The 22,820-nt window shown below is 45.7% G+C and overlaps 1 protein-coding gene across 25 annotated transcripts in view; it reads right to left on the bottom strand.

Annotated features, from left to right (window-relative positions):
• The window catches only part of LOC118513554 (mucin-19), a 191,989-nt gene that overhangs the window by 134,161 nt on the left and 35,008 nt on the right, over positions 1 to 22,820 (bottom strand). For all 25 annotated transcript variants that reach the window (XM_036059467.1, XM_036059469.1, XM_036059450.1 and 22 more), the window contains one exon: positions 8,815 to 9,914. In XM_036059467.1, coding sequence (XP_035915360.1) covers positions 8,815 to 9,790 — 976 coding nt within the window. In that variant the 5' untranslated portion in view covers positions 9,791 to 9,914. The remainder of the gene's footprint in view (positions 1 to 8,814; positions 9,915 to 22,820) is intronic.

The following is a 22,820-nucleotide window of genomic DNA, read 5'->3' as shown; positions in this document are numbered from 1 at the left end:
ATTTTAACGATCAATCCGATTAGTCTGTTGTTTCCTTGGTGAGGGCGCGACATTCTCCGCGCGCTCGTTCGTGATCCCATTAGAAACACTTTTTGTGTGCGATAAGTGGCGCAATTTCGGTGTCATCTTGATTGGCTTCCGGTATAATGGATGTGTGAGGGGTTTTTTTGTTTTAGGATTGCAATAAAATATATTTAGAAACTCTTTGCGCTGGGTTGATAATGGAAGATTACTTCCGGATGCATTTTGGGTGCAGTTTTTTTTTATATTGCCTCATTACTAAGTAATCTATTGGTCGTAAAATAAAAAAAATTAAAATAAAATGATAAATTGCATATAAAACCTCTCAGGTTATTGTCAATTCATCTAGAAGACGGTTGGCAGTCCGTCTCAGATTCAGATGGCACGTTTCGCATCTGCTGTTGTGCTTTCCTCGCATAACCAGGCCAGTGACACGCATTACACCCAAAAGTCGCCGACTTGCACAGTTTCACTGCACAGTCTAATTAAATCGAGCAGAGAAAAATCATCGTCGTACGCGCGTTCACATTCGTTGATTGGTTGATGGCGTACGACCCTACGCCACAAACAGAAAACTCCCTCACGGACCGAGTGACAGCAGAAGGAAACCCTGAAGCTCTGGGGCACAGGGAAATGACAACCAAAAGGTAAACACTCGCACAGACGTTGGTGCCGTTTGCAGCTGTTGAATGCACAACTCATTACGATTCGTGCAATGACCGATTGCAGTTTTATGGAAGTATTTTCCACGCTGAGCTCACTCGCCGCCACAACATTGTTGCCCTATTGAACACCACGCAGTGGGGGGAGAGGCTAGGCAATAAGCTAGGAAGAAGCTTGAGCGCAAAAAAACGGGCAACAAACGTTACCGAATAATCGATGCACGAGCGAGATTATTGTGCTCGCGCGACAGCATACTAAAAACAACTCCGTGAGGAAAAACCAGCCAACTCTAAAATGCACACAAACAACAAGGAAAAAAATCCACATGCGCACACCGCACACGAAATGCACTTTTCGACCTGCCACCGACGGGAACACACGTTTTGGGGAGTTTTTGTGGTTTGACGATGATTAATTTTTAACCCTTTGCCCGATGGCTTTCGAGCTCTCAACCGGGAGGTTTCCGCGAGCGCAATATTCTCGAACCCGCCGAACTTTTACGACTCGATCGGAGTCTTAAATCCAGGCACGTTCGCCGTAACGCGTGACTGGTGCGAAACGGGGTGAATGGCCCCATCATAGACGCGGTGGGGTTGTGACTTGGAAACAATACTTTTACATGACTGGTCTGGTGTAGAATTTTTGTTTTTCTCTATCAGCTTAGAACTATTTTAGAGAATGCCATAACACGGACAGTCAACTGGTGCTTAAGCTGTGTGTTTTCAGGAAACAGAAAACCTCAACCCCAATTATCAAGGGGGTTTAATTTGGAATTCGTGTTTGATTAATGGAGCATAGCGATCGTTGCGAAATTCTTCCAAAAAATATTCGATCAAGCAAATCTAAGTCCTCCGGGAAGTTGACAGTTCACAAAGGCGTAGCATGTTAATTAGAGCGCATTGTGTTCCAAAGCCTTACCTTGGTTAGGTTAGTTAGTCAATAATGCTGACATCAATCCATAATTGCTCAGAGCTTCTCGTCCGCGAAGGATTTATGAACGGTCGTACTAGCTACCTGGGCTTTTCCATCCAATCCCTATCCCTCTCCATTGAGTGTCGCACAATCCGATTTAACCTTTTGCCAGAAAACACGCGCGCACTCGAAATAATGGTCCCAAAACCCTCTACTGTCGCCTCTTCCAGGTATAACGACGACGCAACGTTTAATTACTGTCCGTGTCCTTGTACCTGTGGCGCAAAAAACCGTGGCGAGCAATATTCCAACAATTTTCCAACCATTCCCGGAAACACACCGGGTACCCGGCGAGAAGCACACACAGTAATCCGTACCGCGCGCGCGCCCCCAGTATCCTACACCGCATTATCCCGCGAATGATAAATATCAAATTTCGTATGTCAATTGCTGATCCCTTGCCCTCCTTATCGAACGGCGGTCCTACGCTTCTCCCAAATAGTAGTTCACGCATTTCGACGCAAACGGAATCCCGCTAACGGTGTTTCGGCATCGGTTTGGCATCGTTGCATCGTTGTAAACGATCCGATTTGACACCTAATTAAAACCGACCCTGGAAAACCGCTAACATGCGCTCCCTCTCCCTCCACCTTGTGGCTGCGAGAGTCCGCATTTCGAGCGCTTCTTGTTCGCCAATCGACTTTGAACTCTCGACAAAAAAAAAAAGCGACCGTACGCCCGGGCAACGCTATCGCAAGTCGCAACAAGGTAATGGGATATTGTTTTCGGCACTTTCGGGTAACCGTTTCGGGTGAGTAAAGCCTACCGGACCACCTATTAACCGCAGCGACGAGCCCGAAGGAAGCCATAGCGCTTTAGCGCCTCCTGCTCCGGCCGGAGCGGCTTCGTGGATCGTTAAACAGTGAAACACAGGCACACACGGCAGCGGATCAGCGATCGATGTTTGCTGAGGTGTAAAATTAGTTTCATCAATTGCTGCCTGGAGCAGGCGCTGGAGCTGGTCGGGAGATGCTTTAAACAGAGATGGAGAAATTTGGCAGGACACAAGCGCTATTTTGGAAGTAATGGAACAATCGTGGAAGTGCGTAGAATGTTCCAACGTTCGAAAGGACCTTATCAGGATTATTTCCAGCAAAGGAAAGTATTGTCCTCTCGCGGATGACTGCATACCTATGTGATATTTGCAATCGAACATTATTCAATTTTCTTTGACATTCTAAAATAATGAGGATTTTGTCATTTTTTCCTACACATTCACAAAATGCGCATCAATTACGCATTGCGAAAGCCATCGAACTCCCGAGCTTGATACTTCATACTCGTTCGAAATCCTTTTGACATTTCGATGACATTTCGCCGATGAACCCAAACATCGATTCATTTCCCATTTCGCACTCGCGCTCCCCAGGACTAGATCTCTACGTTCGTCAAAATGCCACAATTTGCATGCAATCAGTCAGCCTAAAAAAAAGTACGTCCTCGCGACGGTACCAAGCACCAACAAAAACAAAGCCCAAGAAGAAAGTTGAGCCTACGGGCTTGACTAATTGTAAAACAACCGTGCTCGTTAATCCTAAGGTCGGTAGGTGCCTTACAGCAACCGGCAAAAATAAAACCTCTCCCCCCTCTCATCAACACTTCCACCGGTTGAGGTCTTCGAGGTTTCGGGAGTGTAGTACAACAGAAAAAATAAGGTTTCCAATAAAAGCTTCATCCCACGTGGCTTTACTTCACACTGGGCAGTAAATCTATTTTTTCCATCTTTGCCCGTCACTCACTCCCATCGCAAGCTGCCGAAGCATCGCTTAAGGTAGGTACGGGTGGGTCACTAAAAAGACAAACACACGGCGCGGCAACATCACTGGCTTTCCAAAAGGGCTCCATTATGCTTTTCGGCACGCTGTAACGGATATACGCTAACTGCCGTAGACGAGAGAGCTTGCTATGAAGGATATCTTACCCTTCCAACAACTCTCCACCATCCCAATTCACTGCTTCACCCCACACGGGGGAAGAAGATGGACAAGAACGAGCGAATGAATGTTGATGTGCACATAAAAAGCAGGACGAAACAAGAACACCACAACACGAGTGGCACATAAAACCCCGTGAACACATTCCGCCGTGCGAGTGCGGAAAGGAACGCCATGAACGACAGCATAATGGTCTCACTCTCCATCGAAAGTCATCGTTGTCGTCGCCGCCGTCGTCGTCGTTGGTGATGACGGCGCCGTCAAGCGAAGCGAGTGTAAGATAATGGAAATCTATTGATTCAATTATCTCCCCATTTATGGGCTCATCGCTCGTGCCGCCCTTTTTGTTGTTGCCTTTCTGCTTGCTGGATGCTGGGCCGGAAAATTTCGGAAAATTGGATTCGAGAGGGTTTGCGATGAAGGAAAATGGCGCATCTGTTTCGAGAGGAAACATGATGTACACTGCACTGCATTGCTCGAGGGCCTTTTTCGATCGATCTGGTTCGGTTTATGTGTGTGTGTGTGTGTTTTTTTTCTCCTTCTCCATGTACCAAAGCCAGAAGTTGATCGAATATGCTGATCGCAATACAAATTAACTTTCATTTACATTACTACGTTTGCTATTTATCTTTCGCTTTAGCAATAAAAAAGGCGTTTGATTGGATAAATTTGTAGTTAAAAATTGCAGACGTATTCAATTACATTCAGAACTGTCTTCCGGCTGCACACCATTCAACTATATAATGCTCAATGAAGTGGCGCGATAAAAATTTACTGTTTCCTTCCAGAGAGCATGGGTCATTAGGTGCCTGCCCCATTGACTACTTCTTGACGCAAATCATAAAAAATAAACGTCTTCTCTTCAAGGAAATACTCAATCACTTTTGCGATTTGATGGACTTCGTCGATGCTTTATCCTACAACCAAATCATCCAGAGTCTTTCATCCTTTCGTGAATAACCTTCCGGGTGAAGGTATTTCATTGAGGATTCTAGGAGGCAGGAGTGTCTCCGCTCATCCTTCACATATTTCCTCCTTCCAAACTATGTTCATTTTAAATTGCACCAAAAGTGTACTTCGATAAACCAAAAAGCACATCTCTCCTGGAGACAGACATGTCCGACGGCACGAACTGCTCAGTGGACTCTCTTCCTCCAAAATCACACACACACACATACGCACATACCGTCAATTCGCAGGCAGATGACCGTTTAGCGCATATTTATGCAAAACAATACTACGTCCAGCGAAGACATTTCAATAAACCGCCACATCACACCACGCACTGCCCCCGGACCCATGTTGCCAGGATGAATGTTTGCTACGCAAATAAATGTTACCCCCACAGCCAGCTCACTGAACTAACTAACAGCAAGAAAAAAAAGTAAGACGAAGAAATCCTCCAGCCTGGCCAGGGATTCGGAACATTCCCGGCAGACGTTCCGCATGTTTGCGTCATCGCGGCACTGGACAATTCATGGGAATCTGTACCACCATCATAAATGGCATATCGTGTCGCACACGCCCGTCTCCCGTGGAGTTCAGCCGAGCCAGATGACGAGTAGGTAGGTAAAGACGTAAAATGGAAAACAAAACCTACAATGCCACACAATCCAATAAAACCCGTTCCGGTTTGGTTGGAATTAAATGAGGCAGGATCGTCATTGCAAGCAACCCATTTTTCCAACGCATCGTGTCGTTCTTTCATCTCTCGTAGCATAAATAATGGGTGTTTTTGGTATGAAACTAATGACGTTTGATGTGCGTTTGATAGAATGCAGTCAAAGTTCCAAGTTCGTTTCGCTCTCCATTTCTTTTTTTTCATAAACACATTCAAAACATTCCTCAACTTTCTAAACTATTTTTTAACTCCCTTTACCAAGCATTTATTTGGAAGTTCCCGGTAGAGTCTAGCAAAACATACCCACACACACACACACAAAACTCCGGCCTCGTAGCACAAAAAAAAAACATCCAAATTCTCCATATTCCGGTCTACCGAAAGCACAGGAACACACCGAAGCACGGCCATGCGCCATGGGACGCATAATTGATTGAGTCTAAAGCAGGGGCTACGTCGCCATTCCCACGCCCGAACTTCCTTCTGGCTCCACAACAGCGCTCCCCAGCAGCACTCTAGGAGGGACGAAAAACAAAAAGAATTCCTCCAACCGCGTTGCGAAACCGGTCGAACGTTGAATATGCTCCCGGTTCGAAAATTCATCGCACACGTGCAAACACGTGGTGGCACGTGGTTCTCGAAACCTTCTGCTTCTTGGTCGCTCTGCGCTACGTACCTACACGCTCAACGATGCCTTCCTCTCGAAGGACTTCCCCACCACCAGGAAAGGACTTTTGGAAAGGCACCGGATGGGACGCTAAAAAGTGAATTAGGAGAACCAAAAAAATGGCCCCCGACCGAAAATGCCGGAAGCTCCTGTTGTTAAACATCCTGCATCACTATCAAATCCGCACACACACACACCATGTCAGGTTAGGGGATTCTGGCGCATTTGAGCTTCGAACGCTGAATCCGAATTTGGTCCTCTCTCTCGGCCTAATCTTTCCGTTTTAAATATATGTTCTCCTGCCCTACCCCTTCAACCTGGATCCCTCGTGCTCTTGTTTGTTGTGCATGAAAGTCACGAAAACGAAACGTCGCAGAATTCGCGCAATGCGTTTCACCAAAGTCGCTCCGGAGCGAGGCTCCGTCGCATGCTAAGGAGGCAAAGAAACCCAACCCGTCTTCGTCGTGCATTCAAACAAACTCTACCAAAAATCTTCCACCCAGCTACGGTGACTGTTGTGTTTAGTAGGAAGAAAATCGCTCAAAAGAAGGAGGAATCCCGGGAACAAAACAACGGGGAACTATACACTGCATCTCAAAAGGATGTGAACACAACACACCTACACCCCAGAAAGAACAAAAAAACACCCACGGTTTTTCTTCCTCATCGGAAAATGTCATCCGCCTCCGTTGCATAGGTAGGAGAACTTGGGAAAGCGGATTTCTCTCCCTTCCCTGGGGAGAAAACACTGACTGATTCTTTTTTTTCTATACACCAAAAAGTGAATAAAAATCAGCTATTGGAAACAAGGAGCGGAAAACTTCTAACGGCATAGCGAGACGTGACTTGGCTTTATAGCTGGAAATTGCTTAGTTTTTTTTTCGCGAAAGGCTCTTATACCCGGGTTTTTGTTCCGCAATGCCGCTTAGTTTCTTTTAGATCTTTTAATTCTTGGATATTGAAAAAAAAAATTGATCTACATTTATTGTGAGGTATTTAATCAATTTAAAAAGAAAACAGACTCCAAGTTCCACCACACGTCCATCATCAAATCGATGATCTTCAATTAATGAACGAATGTATAGCCATTGTTGCGGCATGGCCCATCATCATCGCCGCAGTGTTGGCTAAACGTTCCGAGTGTCCATCAAACAGGCTACTCTCTCGCCACCGCTGGACGGGTGTCCCGTTCCTTTTTTCATATATGTCAAAACGCACATATGAATTATAAATGCATCCCCAACGGGCCATTAGTTCCGGACGTCAACACGTTCCACTGCAATGAGGAACCACTGTGAGGTTAACTCAAATTTATGACCTCGGATACGAGCAAAAACCTTCCTATCCCTCAAGGACAAAAAACCAAGCTCAACCAAGAACAAAAAAACGCCGAAGAAGAAGGCCCAGAACACGACACACAACGCATAACGACGCAGGTGCTACAACATTACCATATATGCAATGGTAAAATAAAAAAAATAAAACAACTTCATGCCTGCCTTTTTTTAGAATTGTTTTCTGTTTTGCTTTTAGCCCTTCAAACGCTGGCAGGAAGAAAACATATTTCCCGAACCAAAAAAAAAAAAAAAACAAAGCAAAAAACCCCGTGCATTCCACTGGAAAATCCAGCCTCTTCAAAGCGCGCGCCTGTTTCCTTCCTGGATTGTTCCGCGCTAAATGGAGTAAAAGTACGTAAACAGACCCAAAAAAGCAAAACAAAAAACCGTTTCAACCGTTTCAAACGTACGCCATCTAAAACCACAAAAGCCAGCAGAATTCGAGGACGGCGTGCAAATTTTGGCGAATAAATAACCAATTTCATCCCCTAGTGCGTCGATATACGCGCACACGTTTTGCTGCGCGACTTCCCTCGCGAAATGCAAACTTCGCAGCAGAGCACAAAAAACAAGCACAAAAAACGAAACCCTACTTCCCACCCCCCGACGATTGCTGCTCCAAATGTTCCACGTGTTGTTCATCCGCGGTGAAAAAAAAAACGGTGGGAACTTTCTATGCGTGAGTGCGATGATGATGCTGAAGGATGAACTGAAGCGGGGCGGATGTGGATGCATTAAATCCCTAGCAGGCTACTCCCTCCCGACCGACGGTTCTCCATCATTCGACACTGTTTACCAACATGAGCTTAATCCGTTTACGTCATTGAACGACCATCTGCGAAAGCCGGTGTAGCGAGAAGCAACGCGCGGACATGCAGCGCAAACAGGCGCGCAGCAAGCGAGCAAGAAAAAAAAAAAACGGCGAGCAGAAACACAACAACAGGTCAGGCTAAAAGCCTGTGTTTTGCCGCGTTTCGAACCACGCTGGGAACAGAGAGCATACGGTTATTGCGTGCTTTTACTGACGCAGAAAGAAAGCTTCTTCGGATGGTTCCAGCCACGATGTTAAGGTATAGAATTTCTTAAACAAGGAAATGTTTGATCGTTCTGATTTGACACATTGGCACAGCCAAACTGTGTTGGAAACAAATATTTTAACCCTTTCTAGAACAGCTTTTGATTGAGGTAAAAGAAAAAGAAGAGACGAGTACTAGCAACAGGTGACAGTGTTTGTACTGATAGGACGTGTACAAATAAAACACACCTGTTAAAGAAGTTTTGTATAAGTAGCTGGCGCAAGAGTTCACATCCAACAGGCTGAAGATGCCCTTGAACAGAACTCTTTCTTTCAATGATCGCCGAACCTAAAGAGATTTCCAGAATAACCACCAAGATGTTTAAAAAGTCCTGACGATCCTGATCTCCGTAGAAAATGAAGGCAGAAATTGTAAGAATTGTTAGAACTCAGCCAACATCCCTCGTATTCCATTAGGAATCATCATCACTTTAAATAGATGTTCTTCAAAAATATCTCCGCATATCACCTAACATGTCCACAAAAGCTAAGCACTACATGCACGCTTGACTCGAACCACTTACCGAATGTTGGCCTCGGCGGATCACCTTCCGATTCTTCGCCACGCTGCAACCGCAACAGTATCCGCAGCCACCGCGTCATCTCGTTCTCACTTTCGAACACAATGCAGAAACAATCGTCCTTGGTGAACAGGGCGATGATGTGTTTCTTGCTGTCGTGCCGCTTGTTAATGTTAAAACAGGACCGCAGCGAGATGCTACGCTTCGCCGACGGTCCTTCGCAGCCGCCACCCTTCATGAACGACTGCTTGAACTTCTTCTCACTGTCGAAGTACTCGAGCCGGGCCGGCTTACCCGGCCGATCGCCGTACACGACAAAGTACTTCTTCTTGTTTGTCTTCAGCTTGCGCTGGTAACCGTGCAGCACCACGTTCAACACCTCCGGTATGACCAGCGTGGAGCCACCGCCACTGCGGCCCGTTCCGGAGCCGGTGCTGGACGCCCCCGTGAAAGCATTGCCCGCCGCACCCTTGGACGATGGACCGGCCCCAGCCATGGTGCCGTCCATCGTGCCGGATGAATCTGTCGTGGCGTTGATCGACGTCGAGTGCATCATCTTCGAGCGGGAAAACGGTAGGAACAGCTTGGCGCTAAATTCCTGCACGCCGAGAATCCCGCTGACGACGCCACCGCTACTAGTGCTGCTGCTAGCCGTCGTTGACGTGGTCGTTGCCGTTGGATGGCTTTGGTTGGCGGTGGTGTTGCTGCTGCTGCTGCTGAGGTTGTTGTTGATAATGTTGATACAGTCGGATGCGTGGAAGTTGTTATTGAAGCTGTTGCTTGTTGTGGAGTACGCAGTACCGACGGCGCCGCTGGTCGACGTAGGTGGCGTCGACCCTTGGGGCGAAAACTGATGATGCTGTTGCTGCTGTTGCTGGATACTGGCGCTGTTGCTACCGCTGCCGTTGTTGTTGATGATGATGTTATTATTATTGTTGTTGTTGTTGCTATTATTGGCGTTGTTGGTAAGTGTGGACATCGCGGCGGCAATTTTCCGCCACGGTGGCCCATGAGAACTGTTTGAGCGGTACTGGATGCCGATGGTGTTGGTGGGAATGCCGCCAGTACCGGACGATCTATCCTTCGAAGACGTTTTTGTCGCTCTGTAATGGGGCAGAAAGGAAAACTAAACATTAGAAATTTGTTCAGCAAAAGGTGCAAGGTAAAATTAAACCGAAATCGTGAGGGCACGCAGTTTATAATTCTTGCTTTGCATAATCGACTTTCCTCTGGGTACGGGTGAGTTGAAGAAAATGTCATAAATCTAGTCTAGGCTTGTCAAACAGGCGTTATTTATTATTTCACTATTTACTTTGCTGTGAGCTAAAAATAACCAACCCAATTACAACAAGCCTAATAACCACCATTTTACAAATGAAAGGCAATTGAACAATTTTCGATAATTTATAATGCGGAAAATGCAATTTCAACCACGCCAATGACCGACTTTAAGTCTCACGTTAAATGCAATCAAACACGGACGAACACACCGGCCGAGTATCAATAACCATTCCCCCCCCCCCCCCCCCATCCATCCATCCCCTCCTTTTCAACTCCTAATTCCACCTCATAAAGCAATCGTAAAGTAGCTAAATAAATGATTATTATTATCTCCTACTCCATAACCAACCAGCCGCCCGAAGGAGCACACCGGTGTGTTGATAGCTTAATCGGAAAATAACGTTTCATTAGAGTGCGAGAACGGGGCCCCGGTCGAGGTTCATGATCATGGCAATCATGGGAGGCCCTCACGACTTCACCAGACCAAAACTAATGCAATCATAATAAATCCATTCGCTCCGGATCGTTCAGGAGCATGACTTTTTTCCTCACACAGCGCACACACCAGAGCGTTGGGTGGACCTGACCGTGGACTTCATCTGTGGCCATTTGGACTTCTCTCTCTCTCTCTCTCTCTCTCCCTCTAACGTGTGTTTGAGTGCGTTTTCCTCCTTTGCTTAATGCACACACATCTTACAGCAAAATGGACAGAAAAGAAAACCCTCTCCACCAGTGTGTTCTGGTGCACTACTATTGCGTACACGTACAGTTACGCATCGCAGGACACACCGACATTCCGGGGCTACGATTTTCCCGCGCATCGCACGAACCACACAGAACGCATCCAATAAATCTGCTTCGGCAGGAGGTTGTGCAGGAGCGGTTTACCGATCGCCAATTAAAAAGTAATTCAACGGTGGTGAAGTGTGACATTACTCTTCGCGTTCGCTCTGTATCATTGCATGCGCGTGCACAACGGAGAAGAGCACAAGCCACCCCAAAGCCACCGAACAAGTGCAAGTGGGTCACACCGGGCGGCAGGGAGCCTTTTTCGGTTCGGAGTCGGTTGCATCGTTGTCGAGGTAAAAGAGAGGCATAGCGATCGCACACACGGAGTGTCTGTATCGATTGCATCGTAAATGGTACGCCATTTTAGCAGGTGATAAATAAACATATATCCCCACCCGTTTTATTACCACTCTCGATTCAATATGCTCTACTTCTTCGCCCGAGCCCAGTGCCTGCTGGTGCCAATGCGTTATACAAACTTTTAAATTTAATTGACCTGGGATGTGCGTGCGTGTATGCTTTTCCATTTAACATCGACTCGAATTTCTTAAACCTGATGAGCTTTTTACGCTGCCCTCTTTATGATCGTTCTCCTTTTTTTAATTGCTTTTATTGTTTCTTTATTTCAATTTCAACGCTCCTAATTGTCTGGGTTTTTGGAAGTTTTTATCTTATTGCTCTGTTCGCTTCTACAACAGCGTAGTCTTTGGTGGCCCATTCCATTCGAGCGTTGCATCTAAACGCTCGAAACAAAACACATTAAAGAAATGCAACTAACCAAAAAGAAACCAAAAAAATGCAACACGGTTGGCAATGTTGCTGTGCGCACATGACAAACTTCACGATGAAGTTTCTTGCTTTGTTTTTTGTTTGCTGTGGTCTATGCGCTGTTCACTGTTTCCACTGGCGAAAAGGACATTTTATGAGGACGACAGAAAATGGATGAAAACATCCGAACAATGTTGCGATTTGGTGTACCGCACTAGTGTTATTGGCTCACTCGCTGTTTATCCATCGCCATCGTTTTCAAACTTCCATTTGTTACCCACGCGCCCCCGGCTCTGGTAGGTTCGTGCTAGCTTGTTAGTTGTTTTGATCATATTTTTGGCACTTTTGCACAGCGAGCTGCTTGCTGGGTGTTCTTGTTGTCGTTCGTGATCCGGCCAAGTGCCATTCTTTGTGATCACAACAATCTGCAGTGCTAGATTTAATATCCGTAAGCCACACATGCCACAGCGCCATCGTTCGTATTCGAAAACTAATCCAATAATCCATATTTCAATTCTCACAGGTGCGTAAGCTTCGAGGTTTAATGGCACTGAACAAATCCTCGAAAGTTTGTAACGACGTATCCGACCCGTTCAAGAGTTGGTGGTGATATTTGTTTTAGATTGTTTTGGATGGATCTGCTCTCTAAAAACTCTTTTGTAGGATGTAGTTTTGGAACAACAAGAAACAAGAGACTCGATGTTTTAGTCCAGATTCTTTGCACAGGACTTCATCTAGATATTAAAGGGTTTTTTTTTATCTTTATAACTTCCTGAGGACTAAGTCCAAAATTTCAAGATTCCTTAATTTATTCCAACTGGATTTTTGGAGACTTAAGAAAAGCTCGTTAATTCCAGTGTCGTTCTATTAGTGGTATTGTCACTAATCCAGCGATACAAAGTTCAAGTTAAAGCCATCAATTTCGCCCCCGTGCCAACAACTCCCAGTCAAAGAGTTCTGCAATAAATATTTCCCGAATAATACTTCATCTATCCACATAAAAGTCAAATGCTCTTACTCCAGATATACGACCCTGTTGAAAAATAGGTTAACAGCCAATTTTATTTCTAAATTATAGTTACAACTACTTTATTGCCCCCGAGCTCACAATCTCCATTGATCCTCCCGAAAAATCTTCAAACAACTTCATTCCTTCAGCACCGGCCAATCTTGCGTCTAAATCACGTTAAAAGTGTAGCCTTTTTCCGAATAGCAGGTACCACTCCACGAGGTTCTCCCGTGCGCACATCAACACCACACAGCAGCACTACTGGCTTTTATACTACTACACAGCATACCCCGCCGATAACGAGTGCGCCGGTTATCGTGTCCCCGTACTAGCAGTAAAAATAAAAACGGAAACCTCGCAATTAGTTCATAAATCTAGTCCTTTAATGCTTGGGACAAATCACATCACGCAAACCCTCGCCGGTGCACTTGAAAGCATGCGACTGAAAACGCTTTTCCGAGCTGGCAAGTTTGGAAAAAGTCCCCCAAAATTTCTCCACCACCCGAAGAAGCTTATGAAGCAATTGTCCACGCTTTTATAGCACATACATACCGAAGTGCCTCACAAAACCCTTGCGCCGAACACGACCCGACCCAAGACTTTGACCACAGTTTACGTTCGTTCTACTACCGCGTCGTCTTAACCCACCGTTCCCTGCCTCTTCCTCTCGCTGGTGGTTTCACATTTTATAGCGGCAACAATTCAAGCACCCATTAAAGGATCGTAAAGTCAGCCAGCTACACTTCCACAGTGTTTTGCCAGGCAACGCCGTTCTTGCAGCCGAAAAACGAAGATCGATCGTTTGTCCCCCGGGAGGACCATTGGCGATTCTTCGGGTCATAAACCGTGGTGGTGGAATTGACGCGTTTGGAGCAAGAGCACAGTGCAGGCGAAAGGTAACCTATTATCGTTGGACTTTCAACATCTTATCAACATGTCAACCGCAAATCGGGACAAACGGGGTCCACGCGAATGTCGGTGGTTTTACCACGCTAGAAGGACCCTTAAACATTGCGCTGCACCACAAGGGGACGGAACTGCAGCTCCGGGAACACGGGAAAAAAGGTCAGACGGACGACTGCTGCTAATTAGAATAATTTTCAATAACAACAGCATTAAAACAGGGAAGGGAGAAAATGTCTTTTTGCTACATTTGCAGGCCACCGGCAATCATGCAGGCAACACTGCACCCTGGAAGCTTTAATTATTATTTAGAGGCTATCCAAACGCGTAAAACATCATTACACTACATCGAGCAGGGGAGCAAGAGGGAGAGCAATAAAAAAAATGTATAACAGACCGTAAATGTCATTAAGATGTGAAGGGTTGTACCTCTTTTTAAGGGCCGTCAACGAATGTCCGGACGTTGTGTGTGTGTTGGTTTTTTTTTGCAGACACGTGCTCGCTCTCCTTCAACAAACCATAAGGGACGAACCTCTTGATCATTGGTACCGGACTACTTTACATACGTAGAGCAAAAAAAACAGGACACCCATCGTCAATCCTGCCGACATATATTGCTCTTTAAACAGACGTTTGATGTCGCTTGATTCAAAGCCGATAATTATTCTAATTAATCGACCAACCGGGAAGGGTTGTTCCTGGTCGCTCAATTAAAGGCTAGGCCTCTGGGTTTCGCTACAGCAGCAAGCAACTTCCGGTATCCTGTTTCCATCGTTTTTTTTTTTTCCTTCGCCAAAGCACACGTCATTATGTTTATTATGACAAGCTCGTAGAGGAAGAATAATCAGAAGGGGAGTGAATATTTCCATATCGCCCCACTATTTTCATTGCCTTTCGTACGGGGCAAAATTAGATTGCACAAAAGTATTTTGTTTGCAGAAACGTATCCTGTTATGCTGGCAGGATCGAACAATGTATGCGCTACCTGCGTTGACAAAAACATAAGTGTTGGACGGTCATTGACCTATGGGCGAAGGGTTCATATTTTATTCCTTAAGTTGATGTTAACATGCAAACAAAGTTACATTTACGAAAATAAAAACATACTGGAAGGAAACAGTAGCGCTCCCTAAATATTATGAGGGTTTTGTGCAGTGGTTCAGTGGTCCAGTAGCCTAATGATGTCTACGAGAGACTTGCACACGACAGGACCTAACATCATGTACACCGTCCGCCCATATCCAGGATTAAGCTATCAAGCTACAGAGAAAACAAAGTCAAGGAAGCCAGATATTCATTCAAATTCCCGATATCTCTATAACTAGAACTATAATCTTAAAGATGATAGACCATACTTATCTATCTTTATTTCCAATACATGAAACCCTTATTTCCCGCAACACGGGAAAAAAATACACACAATCGAAAATAAACATTAAACTGTCGAGCGCGAAATTTCAACTGCATCATTAACACCACTTTCAAATAGCCATTCCATTTGAAGTCTTTTCGAGCAATCAAATAAAGGGAAACGGCCATTTAAATCGAACGATCGCAGACACAGAAAACATAACACCTCCTCCAACCCGTGGTTGCAACGAAGCGACAACAGACACCGGGAGGAGCGGGCTCACCAGCGGCAAGGAAGTTCGATTTCCTTGCGTTCAAAATGTGAGAACTAGGCCGAAGACCTCGATACGTTACTTTTTGTGTTTTCTTTTACCTCGTGTGTCTGCAGTTTGTCTGGTTCGCCCGCCTGCCTTGGTACCGAACGACACACACGTTACGCATAAACCCCTTTACTATCCCCGTCCCCCCCCCCCCCTCTCTCTCTCTCTCTCTCTCTGCTTCCCCTCCACACCAACCCCACCAACAGTCAAGCGCGGTCTCGGACTCGGCCCTGGGGTGTTGATGAGCCGCTGTCCGCTACCGAAAACACACGCACCAGACAGACAGCGCGACGGTTACGCACAATTTGACCTCAGACCGCGGACAGACGAAACACTCCCTTCCTGCCGGGTTTTCCCTTCTCAACCAGACCCCTCTTAAATACGTCCATCATCATCATTACAACACACGCACACACGCACCCAAGAAAAGCCCTCCAAAGCAAGGTTCCAAAAAGATTCGCGAAAAGAATAAGACAAGCCCAGCCGAAAACGAGACACAGTGAGCGAGACCTCGGCCAAAGTTGCACAAAAATTCCACGTGTACGCACAACCGTTGGTCGTGCCTCCCGCCGTGCACAGCGCGCATCAAGCGATCATTACAATGGATGTGGGAGGGGGGGGGGTGAGGAAGGGGGGCGAAGTTTGCAATTTGGCTTTGTTTCCACGTTGTTCGAAGCAACCGAACCACAAACCACAGGCCCTGCTCCGTTGGCAACCAGCAGCATCAAATGGCGGAAACATCGTCCAAAAAGGCTTTAAAACTCCTTCCTCTTCTCAAACTCACTCCCCGCAGACACCCACCAAGACTTTCCAATTCCAAAAGAAAAAAAAACTGCTTTAAAAGACCTTCTTCTCCTTCGCCGAATCCAACGGCATCGCTGGAAATGGAAGTTTGTGCGAATTTTTCATCTACGTCTCTGCGAGCCTCCCCCTCACGCAACACACCATTGACGGGTCGCTGTTGGCTGCTGTTGGCGGCACGCACAAACATCAATGCGTAAAGCCAATCGACCGAAAGGAGGAAAAGCTTTTAAAAAGTGTATTTCATATTTTTGCCCAATCAGCCACAGAGCGGGTGCGATTCGGAACGCGAAGAAAAAAAATCATTTCAAAATTCCGTCCACCAGCGCTAACCCCGGGTACGGTTGGAACCGTAACGACGGAGGAGAAGTTTTGCTTCGCTCGAAACGGTAGAAAAGGTAAGAAAACCCTTGATGGCGGGGTTCAACAGAGTTGGTAGAGATGGCAGTCGCGGTAACCCAGTATCCAGTCTGTCCTGTCCATTCGGCACTGGACAAGGTCTATCGTTCGTACAGCTCTTTTAGTTTTTCTTCTTGTATAATTTTGACTCACCACAGCCGGCATGTTTCTTCCTTACCGGCGTGCTTCGGTTGGTAGTGTTTTTATTTATGTTTATGTGCCCCACCGGGGTTATGTTTGGCCCAGCGTCTGCCCGTTTGATTTGGGTATATTTGGGGGTATGGGTGTCTGGTGTCTGTGTGCGCTTTAAGCAAGCATTCCCCGTCGACAATTGAGGTAAGACCTCGAGAAACGGTCAGGTAAGGTGGTAGGACGATTTGAAGGATGGGGGGGGGGGGGATTTTTGCGTATTTCGTTTTCGCGCACCGGTGAAGCATGCTCGCGAAATGTGGTGACCACCGGCCACCAAGAGAGGCTAGAAAGATCGAGGCTATCGAGGTCGAGGTTGGATTGAAAAGTTTGTAGAGTAGAGCACGCTAAATATTGGCTGAAGGACCAACACAAAGCGATGAGTAGCTTCAAAATAAAATTCCTATCGGTTTGAGTCAGTCAGCGACTAACTGCAAGCCTCCGCGACTTGGTATATTCTACGCAAAAAGCACGAAGTACTACTTGCCCATAACATAAGCGATAAGTAGTTGAATGAATTTGGAAAACAACAGCCACAAAATCCACAACTTATCAGTCTTCAAAAATCCCTAACGTCCATCCGCACTACACACCAAAAGACAAACGGCCACGCGAAAAACGCACCACGCCACAGTAGTTGGGAGCAACTTGTGAGGTGAGGAGGACCTGGGCCAGAAACTGGGAGAGACGACTTTTAAAAGGCCACCCAGTTCTTCTCTACTCTGCTTGCGCAAAACGCAAGCCGGCGCGTACGTCATGCGTACACGCAGCCAACAGCCAGACTTCCGCGCAGCAGGCAAATAACAGCCGGGTGGCGTAAGAGTGAGTGAGCGAAAGATAGCGACAGTGAGATGGACGATTGTATGCGCAAAAAAAGAGCGGTCTACATGACCCGTTACATGCAGGAACGGAAATCGAGGAGGTTCCATCACACACGCACGAACACACGCACATAAATGCTGACTCATACAGCTGGTAAACTGAGCGCGCGTGTCCGCGAGATGCCAGTGGGTGCCGTATATATGCTGCGCAAAAGTTAAATGGAAACACCAAACTTTTAAGGGTGCTCCTCACATAGGTAGCGGGAGTTCTTCGAGGGACTAGCTTCATGGCGTACAGCTACAACACATAGGCGTCACCGTAGGGGGATTTAAATTTGGAGCCAAAATATTAACAGACGCGTGGATGATGGTGGTTCAACCATTGAAGGTTTGTTGCAGAAAATGGAGCTCTTTAAGCGAGCCTCAACAAGAGCCTTTCCGGTGTTCATAAATGAACCTTTAAAAACATTGCAGAGTCTTAGTTCAGTTAGACGAAAATCATAAACTCTAATGGCAACGGATGTCGATATTACGTCAAACTACGGCAGAAGCTTCGTCAATGCTAGCTTAGTATTAGGTCACCAGAATTCGTAGGTGAAGCTAAGTAGGTGACCACAAATGTCTGCTCATGTGTAGTATGGAACTTGATAGCGTAAACGCGTTTGATAATACTTTCGCTTAAGTATTACTAATCACATCTTTATGGATCCATGAAGCGCGAATTTCTTGACATTTGAAGAGGCGTAGATGATCTTTTTTCTATACTTTTAGTTTATACTACAGAGTTCCACACCCGACATATGAAGACATTTGCTGTGGCGTTAATATCTGCTGTCAGCTGGAGTTTTCAAGCCGCATCCTCTGCATCATCAACTCTGTTGTAATGAGAACTGATTCTTTTGTCTAATAAAATGCAGATCTCTTTATTAACAGATCCAACGATGATGGTGACTTCAAATGGTGGTACGTTAATATTTAAAGGCTTGTTGCAACTCATAGAAGCAAGCCAATTCGTGAAATCAATCCTTTATTCATACAATTTAATAACATGTTTTAAATAATCCTTTAAACCGCGCCCTGCTCATGTTTATTGTCCTTTTAATGTATCCCTTCCCATCGATAGCTAGTTTGCATGCTTTATTTGCTTTTCATCAACATATTTTGCATCCACTGGCGAAGCAACACGTGTTCGCGCAATCTCCCAGTGAAAGGGAACGTCGACGATAAAGAAAAAAAAACAACTATCAACCAACGAAACAGAGAAGGCATTTAAAGCGCGAGACACAACTTCCTGTTTTCGGTGGGCCGACAAAACAGCCGAAACCAGCCGAAGGACCAGGCGGCACAACACCCGACAAGCAAACAGAATGACAAAAATCTTGTGCAAGATAAAAAACACTCGGCAAAACCAGACCTTCTCGCGTAAGCGTGACATTCTTAAGCTCCCGAGGGAAAATGGAAGAAAAATAATGTGTCTTCAATATCTAGGAACGGAGACGCGGCACACGAAACGGTTCGCCAAATACACACAATCGGATGCCGCGACACAGTGCGGATTGTTGCGCCTTGAAAGTGTCATGTTCTGGCTTTGCTTAGAAGCAGGGCAAAAGCAGGAAGAGTTGCTTAATGGAGCAAGTCTCCAGGGTTCGTCCCTTACCAGTGCCGGCCCAGCGAAAAAGAATTTCGTTGCAAAACACATAATTTAACAATTAAACCCTTTCAGAAGGGTTAGCTTAGTTTATGGAGCTTCGTTCGAAGCAGGAACCAGGATCCATTCTTACCCATTTTTTTAAATATAAAAGGATAACAGACATTCGTGTGGCTTTCTTTAAGAGATTAAACCTCTAATCCCCGAAAAACACACCTGCTTCGAACGTCATAATTTACCGGATTAATGCGTGAATTTGAAAGTCTCATTATAACTGTTCACACCAACTTAACGATCAACTTGCAAAAATCACACAGATCACATATCATTTCGCACAGCTAAATGGCGTACCATAAATCATCAATAATTGCTAATTTAATAAAACATGAATGAGCTTTCGCTGTCAATTCCAAACAACCAACAAAAAAAAAACGGAACATCCTACGCCTTTTGCAATTAAAAAAACACATTTCAACTTAATCTTAACCCTCCGGATCTTCAGACCACAATGCCGCGGTGTGGAAAAGGATGCGCAACAAACGAACGCAACCCGATCGCCACGATCCACATCGCCTTCGCTCTGTCTCTCTCGCGGGACCCAACCCGGATGGTTGCCGTACAGTATCGCGGATCCTCAGGTCTCGGCCGCGGATGAAAACGCCGTCTGCAAGATTCCGCCAGATAACACAGTGCAACTAACAACAAAAAGCCGAGCTGTTTTCCCATCAACTCTTCCAAACGGCTGACGGTGGCGCATACCTCAAACACCCCAGGGATCGAGGTCGGGGCCGTTTGCACGAAATATGCAAACCCGCACTTAGAAAGGCGCGCGGATCGCGGTCCATGCGACGGATTATGTTGCCGAGGCCGTGTTTGAGACGGTTCGGTTTCATGTGTTTCCTTTTTTTGTGTGTATGGGGATGTCTGTTGCCCTTGTTTGTCTGGACGGATTTTTTTTTTGCTGTTGCGCTTTATTCGCACATCATCATCCCGGGGACGCGCGCGCTCTTATACCTGAATAAAAAAAAAACCCCCAGACCCCGCGAAACATCAATCGTCTCGCCGTTTTATTTAATTTGGTTTCGTTAATTCCTTCGGGCACACAGCAAGAAAGGATCTCTCATTTCGGGGCGCTCGGGGTACTTTTTGCTGTTGTTTCTCCTACCGGTTTGCTTCGTCCCCCGTTGATGTGTTTTGCTCATTTAACGTCTGCGCCGTCGTAAACAAAACTTGGTAAAAATCGACCACCGACTGTGAGTGGAAGAGGCTAGCGAAACAAAATGGGAATATTGCGACCCAAGAATGGGTCGCGTCGCCGTGTACACATCCTCCATTTGGCCGTGCGAAATTATTTTGCAAAAATCCATCCAGTTCCACGGTGGTTCCACCATCCCGGGGACGATCGTGTGTGCGCGCTTCTCAACACGGACCGACTGTGTGCTCCAATTTTCCTTGAAAAAACCGACCGATCACTGACGATCGTCGCCGGGTCGCAGACCTGTCTGCGGTGGATCCGATCGCGAGGCGGTTGCATTCCACGCAGTGCTTGCTTATACGTTTGTTGCATCCTTTTTTCCCCTTGTTGCTGGGTCGTTTTTTGGCTGCGTCGGTCATCCTGAACGGCGCGAGAGGGTGAATCGATTCGGTAACACCATAAATCAACGCTTTAACCGTAACTCTTCCATGCAACCTAACTACAAGCATACGTGGGAAGAGACAAACAAATATACGAGATGGAAATGAATCATCACCACTCGCCAAAACTGCAAAACGGCTGGCGGTCAAAAATCGGTGGGAGAATTTCGGGCCACGGCGAATAATGTGTATTCGTTCGGATTGCTTTTGAGTAATGTTTTTTTTGATCACGATCATAAAAAAGGTAAAGTCTGAAGCAAGAGTAACGCATGAATAAAATAGACAGAACGATTTTCATTCGTTGACCTAGTACCTAGTGGCCTAGCTATTCTCCCAGTCTGATATCTAAAACTGTTGATGACCCAAAAATTCTGATGAGCAAAAATCTAATCTTTTTCACCTGGAGACTATAGCGTCTATATTCTGAACAATATGTAAAATGTTGAACAGAACTGACTGACAACGCTTACGAAAAATGTTTTATCGATGTTGAGATCATCGTCGATAGCAGACTTTCTACTGACCTCATAAGTGACTAACATAGAAACTAAGTAAAGGAATGAACCTAATAAGACGTTCGTCACTTACCGCTGGACCGGCAATTCCAGCCGAAAGTTAAACTCCAAACGCCCAACGATACCGAACACAACGCCCGAAAATCGCGTCCGGAAAAGTATTCTTATTTATCGTTTCCTATCAAAAAGCTAACAGGAAAAAAACGAAAAAAGGAACAACAACAACACACAAACACATCCAGCCAAAACGAAATGAACGGCTATTAACGATAATAGCACTTATTTCGAAACCTTGGCTACGCTCCATGCTGTCGGCAGCGGGCCAAACGAGAGATCCCGCCCGGTTGCGGTTCTCGGTACAGAACGAACGGCAATGCGCATCCCGCCCGGCAGCAAGCAAGAGCCCTGGCCGCAAGATGAACGAATCACCAGCCAAACCCACCATAGTTACCCAGCCCTTGGAGGCTTTCCGTCAGGCTGGATTGGCTTCTGGTTTTGAAATATTCTTCACGCCAACGCAACCAGTGTGCGGCACACTTCGGGAGCGTCAAACATCGGTGGAATGAGCAGTTCGCGATGAAAAATGAGCCCAATAATGTAGACACACACCCTCACGCTGCTAAGCTTTCAATAGATTCTGGGCGCATTCGGTACATGATTCCGCCAGTGCAATTGGGATGTATGCATTGTCGTACTGGCAAGAAAAGTGTTCCAGTAAAGAAATTTGGGATGCTTAAAAAAGAAAATTTAATCATCTTAAAAAACTATTAGGACCTTATTACTATAAGGAATATCTACTATTGATCAGATATTTCCGATACGGAAAATCTAGAAAAAGATGACTGAGCATTAGTAATACTCCTACCATCTCTCCATGAACTTTAAGCCGCATATGATATTCGGATGAATTCGGCTTAAGCTTAAGCGGCTTAGGCTTACTAAACTTGTATCTTCTTCTTCTTCTTCTTTGGCACTACAACCTCGCGAGGTCTTGCATAGCAAAGTAGTCAGCCCTGAGTACTGGGAGGCCGTCTGGATGAGATTTGAATTCCAGTCCTGTCGTGTGAAGGCCGGTGCCGTTATCGTCTGGACCACCGGACCGTCGAAAAACTTGTAAGTATTACAATAATAAACATCACATGTCAGGGGAAGGTGTTTCTCCTCTTTGCTACTATAAAGAGATGGGCTTGCGTGTCTTCTCTTCAACCCTGATGCTAGAAAGGAATTAGGACTCACATACGCTTCTAAGGCATAGATTCTGTCTAATTGATGATTTCTTTTAAGCCTTGCCGAGCAGAAAATGTTTCGAAGTATTTTTAAAAGTCTATTGCCCTCCAATATCTTCAACTTACGATATTCCTTAAGGGCTTATTCCAGAAATACAATTCAATTACCTTAACGCTGTAAATAAACGATACCTTTTTTGGGCACGATTTCTGGTTTTTTCTAATTTACGACGAAACAACTCAAAGCATATCGTTAAGCAGATCCGAGAGCGTAAGGTGCACACACATCCGGCTCGTAAAAAAATAAACCCCACTTTTAAAAACCTCCCGCCGCGCAGTAAGGTATCAAACAGAG

Source organism: Anopheles stephensi, chromosome 3 (genome assembly GCF_013141755.1).
Source record: "Anopheles stephensi strain Indian chromosome 3, UCI_ANSTEP_V1.0, whole genome shotgun sequence".
NCBI lineage: Eukaryota > Metazoa > Arthropoda > Insecta > Diptera > Culicidae > Anopheles > Anopheles stephensi.
Note: the sequence above shows the minus strand (reverse complement) of the source record. Positions and strands in the feature narration are given on the sequence as shown.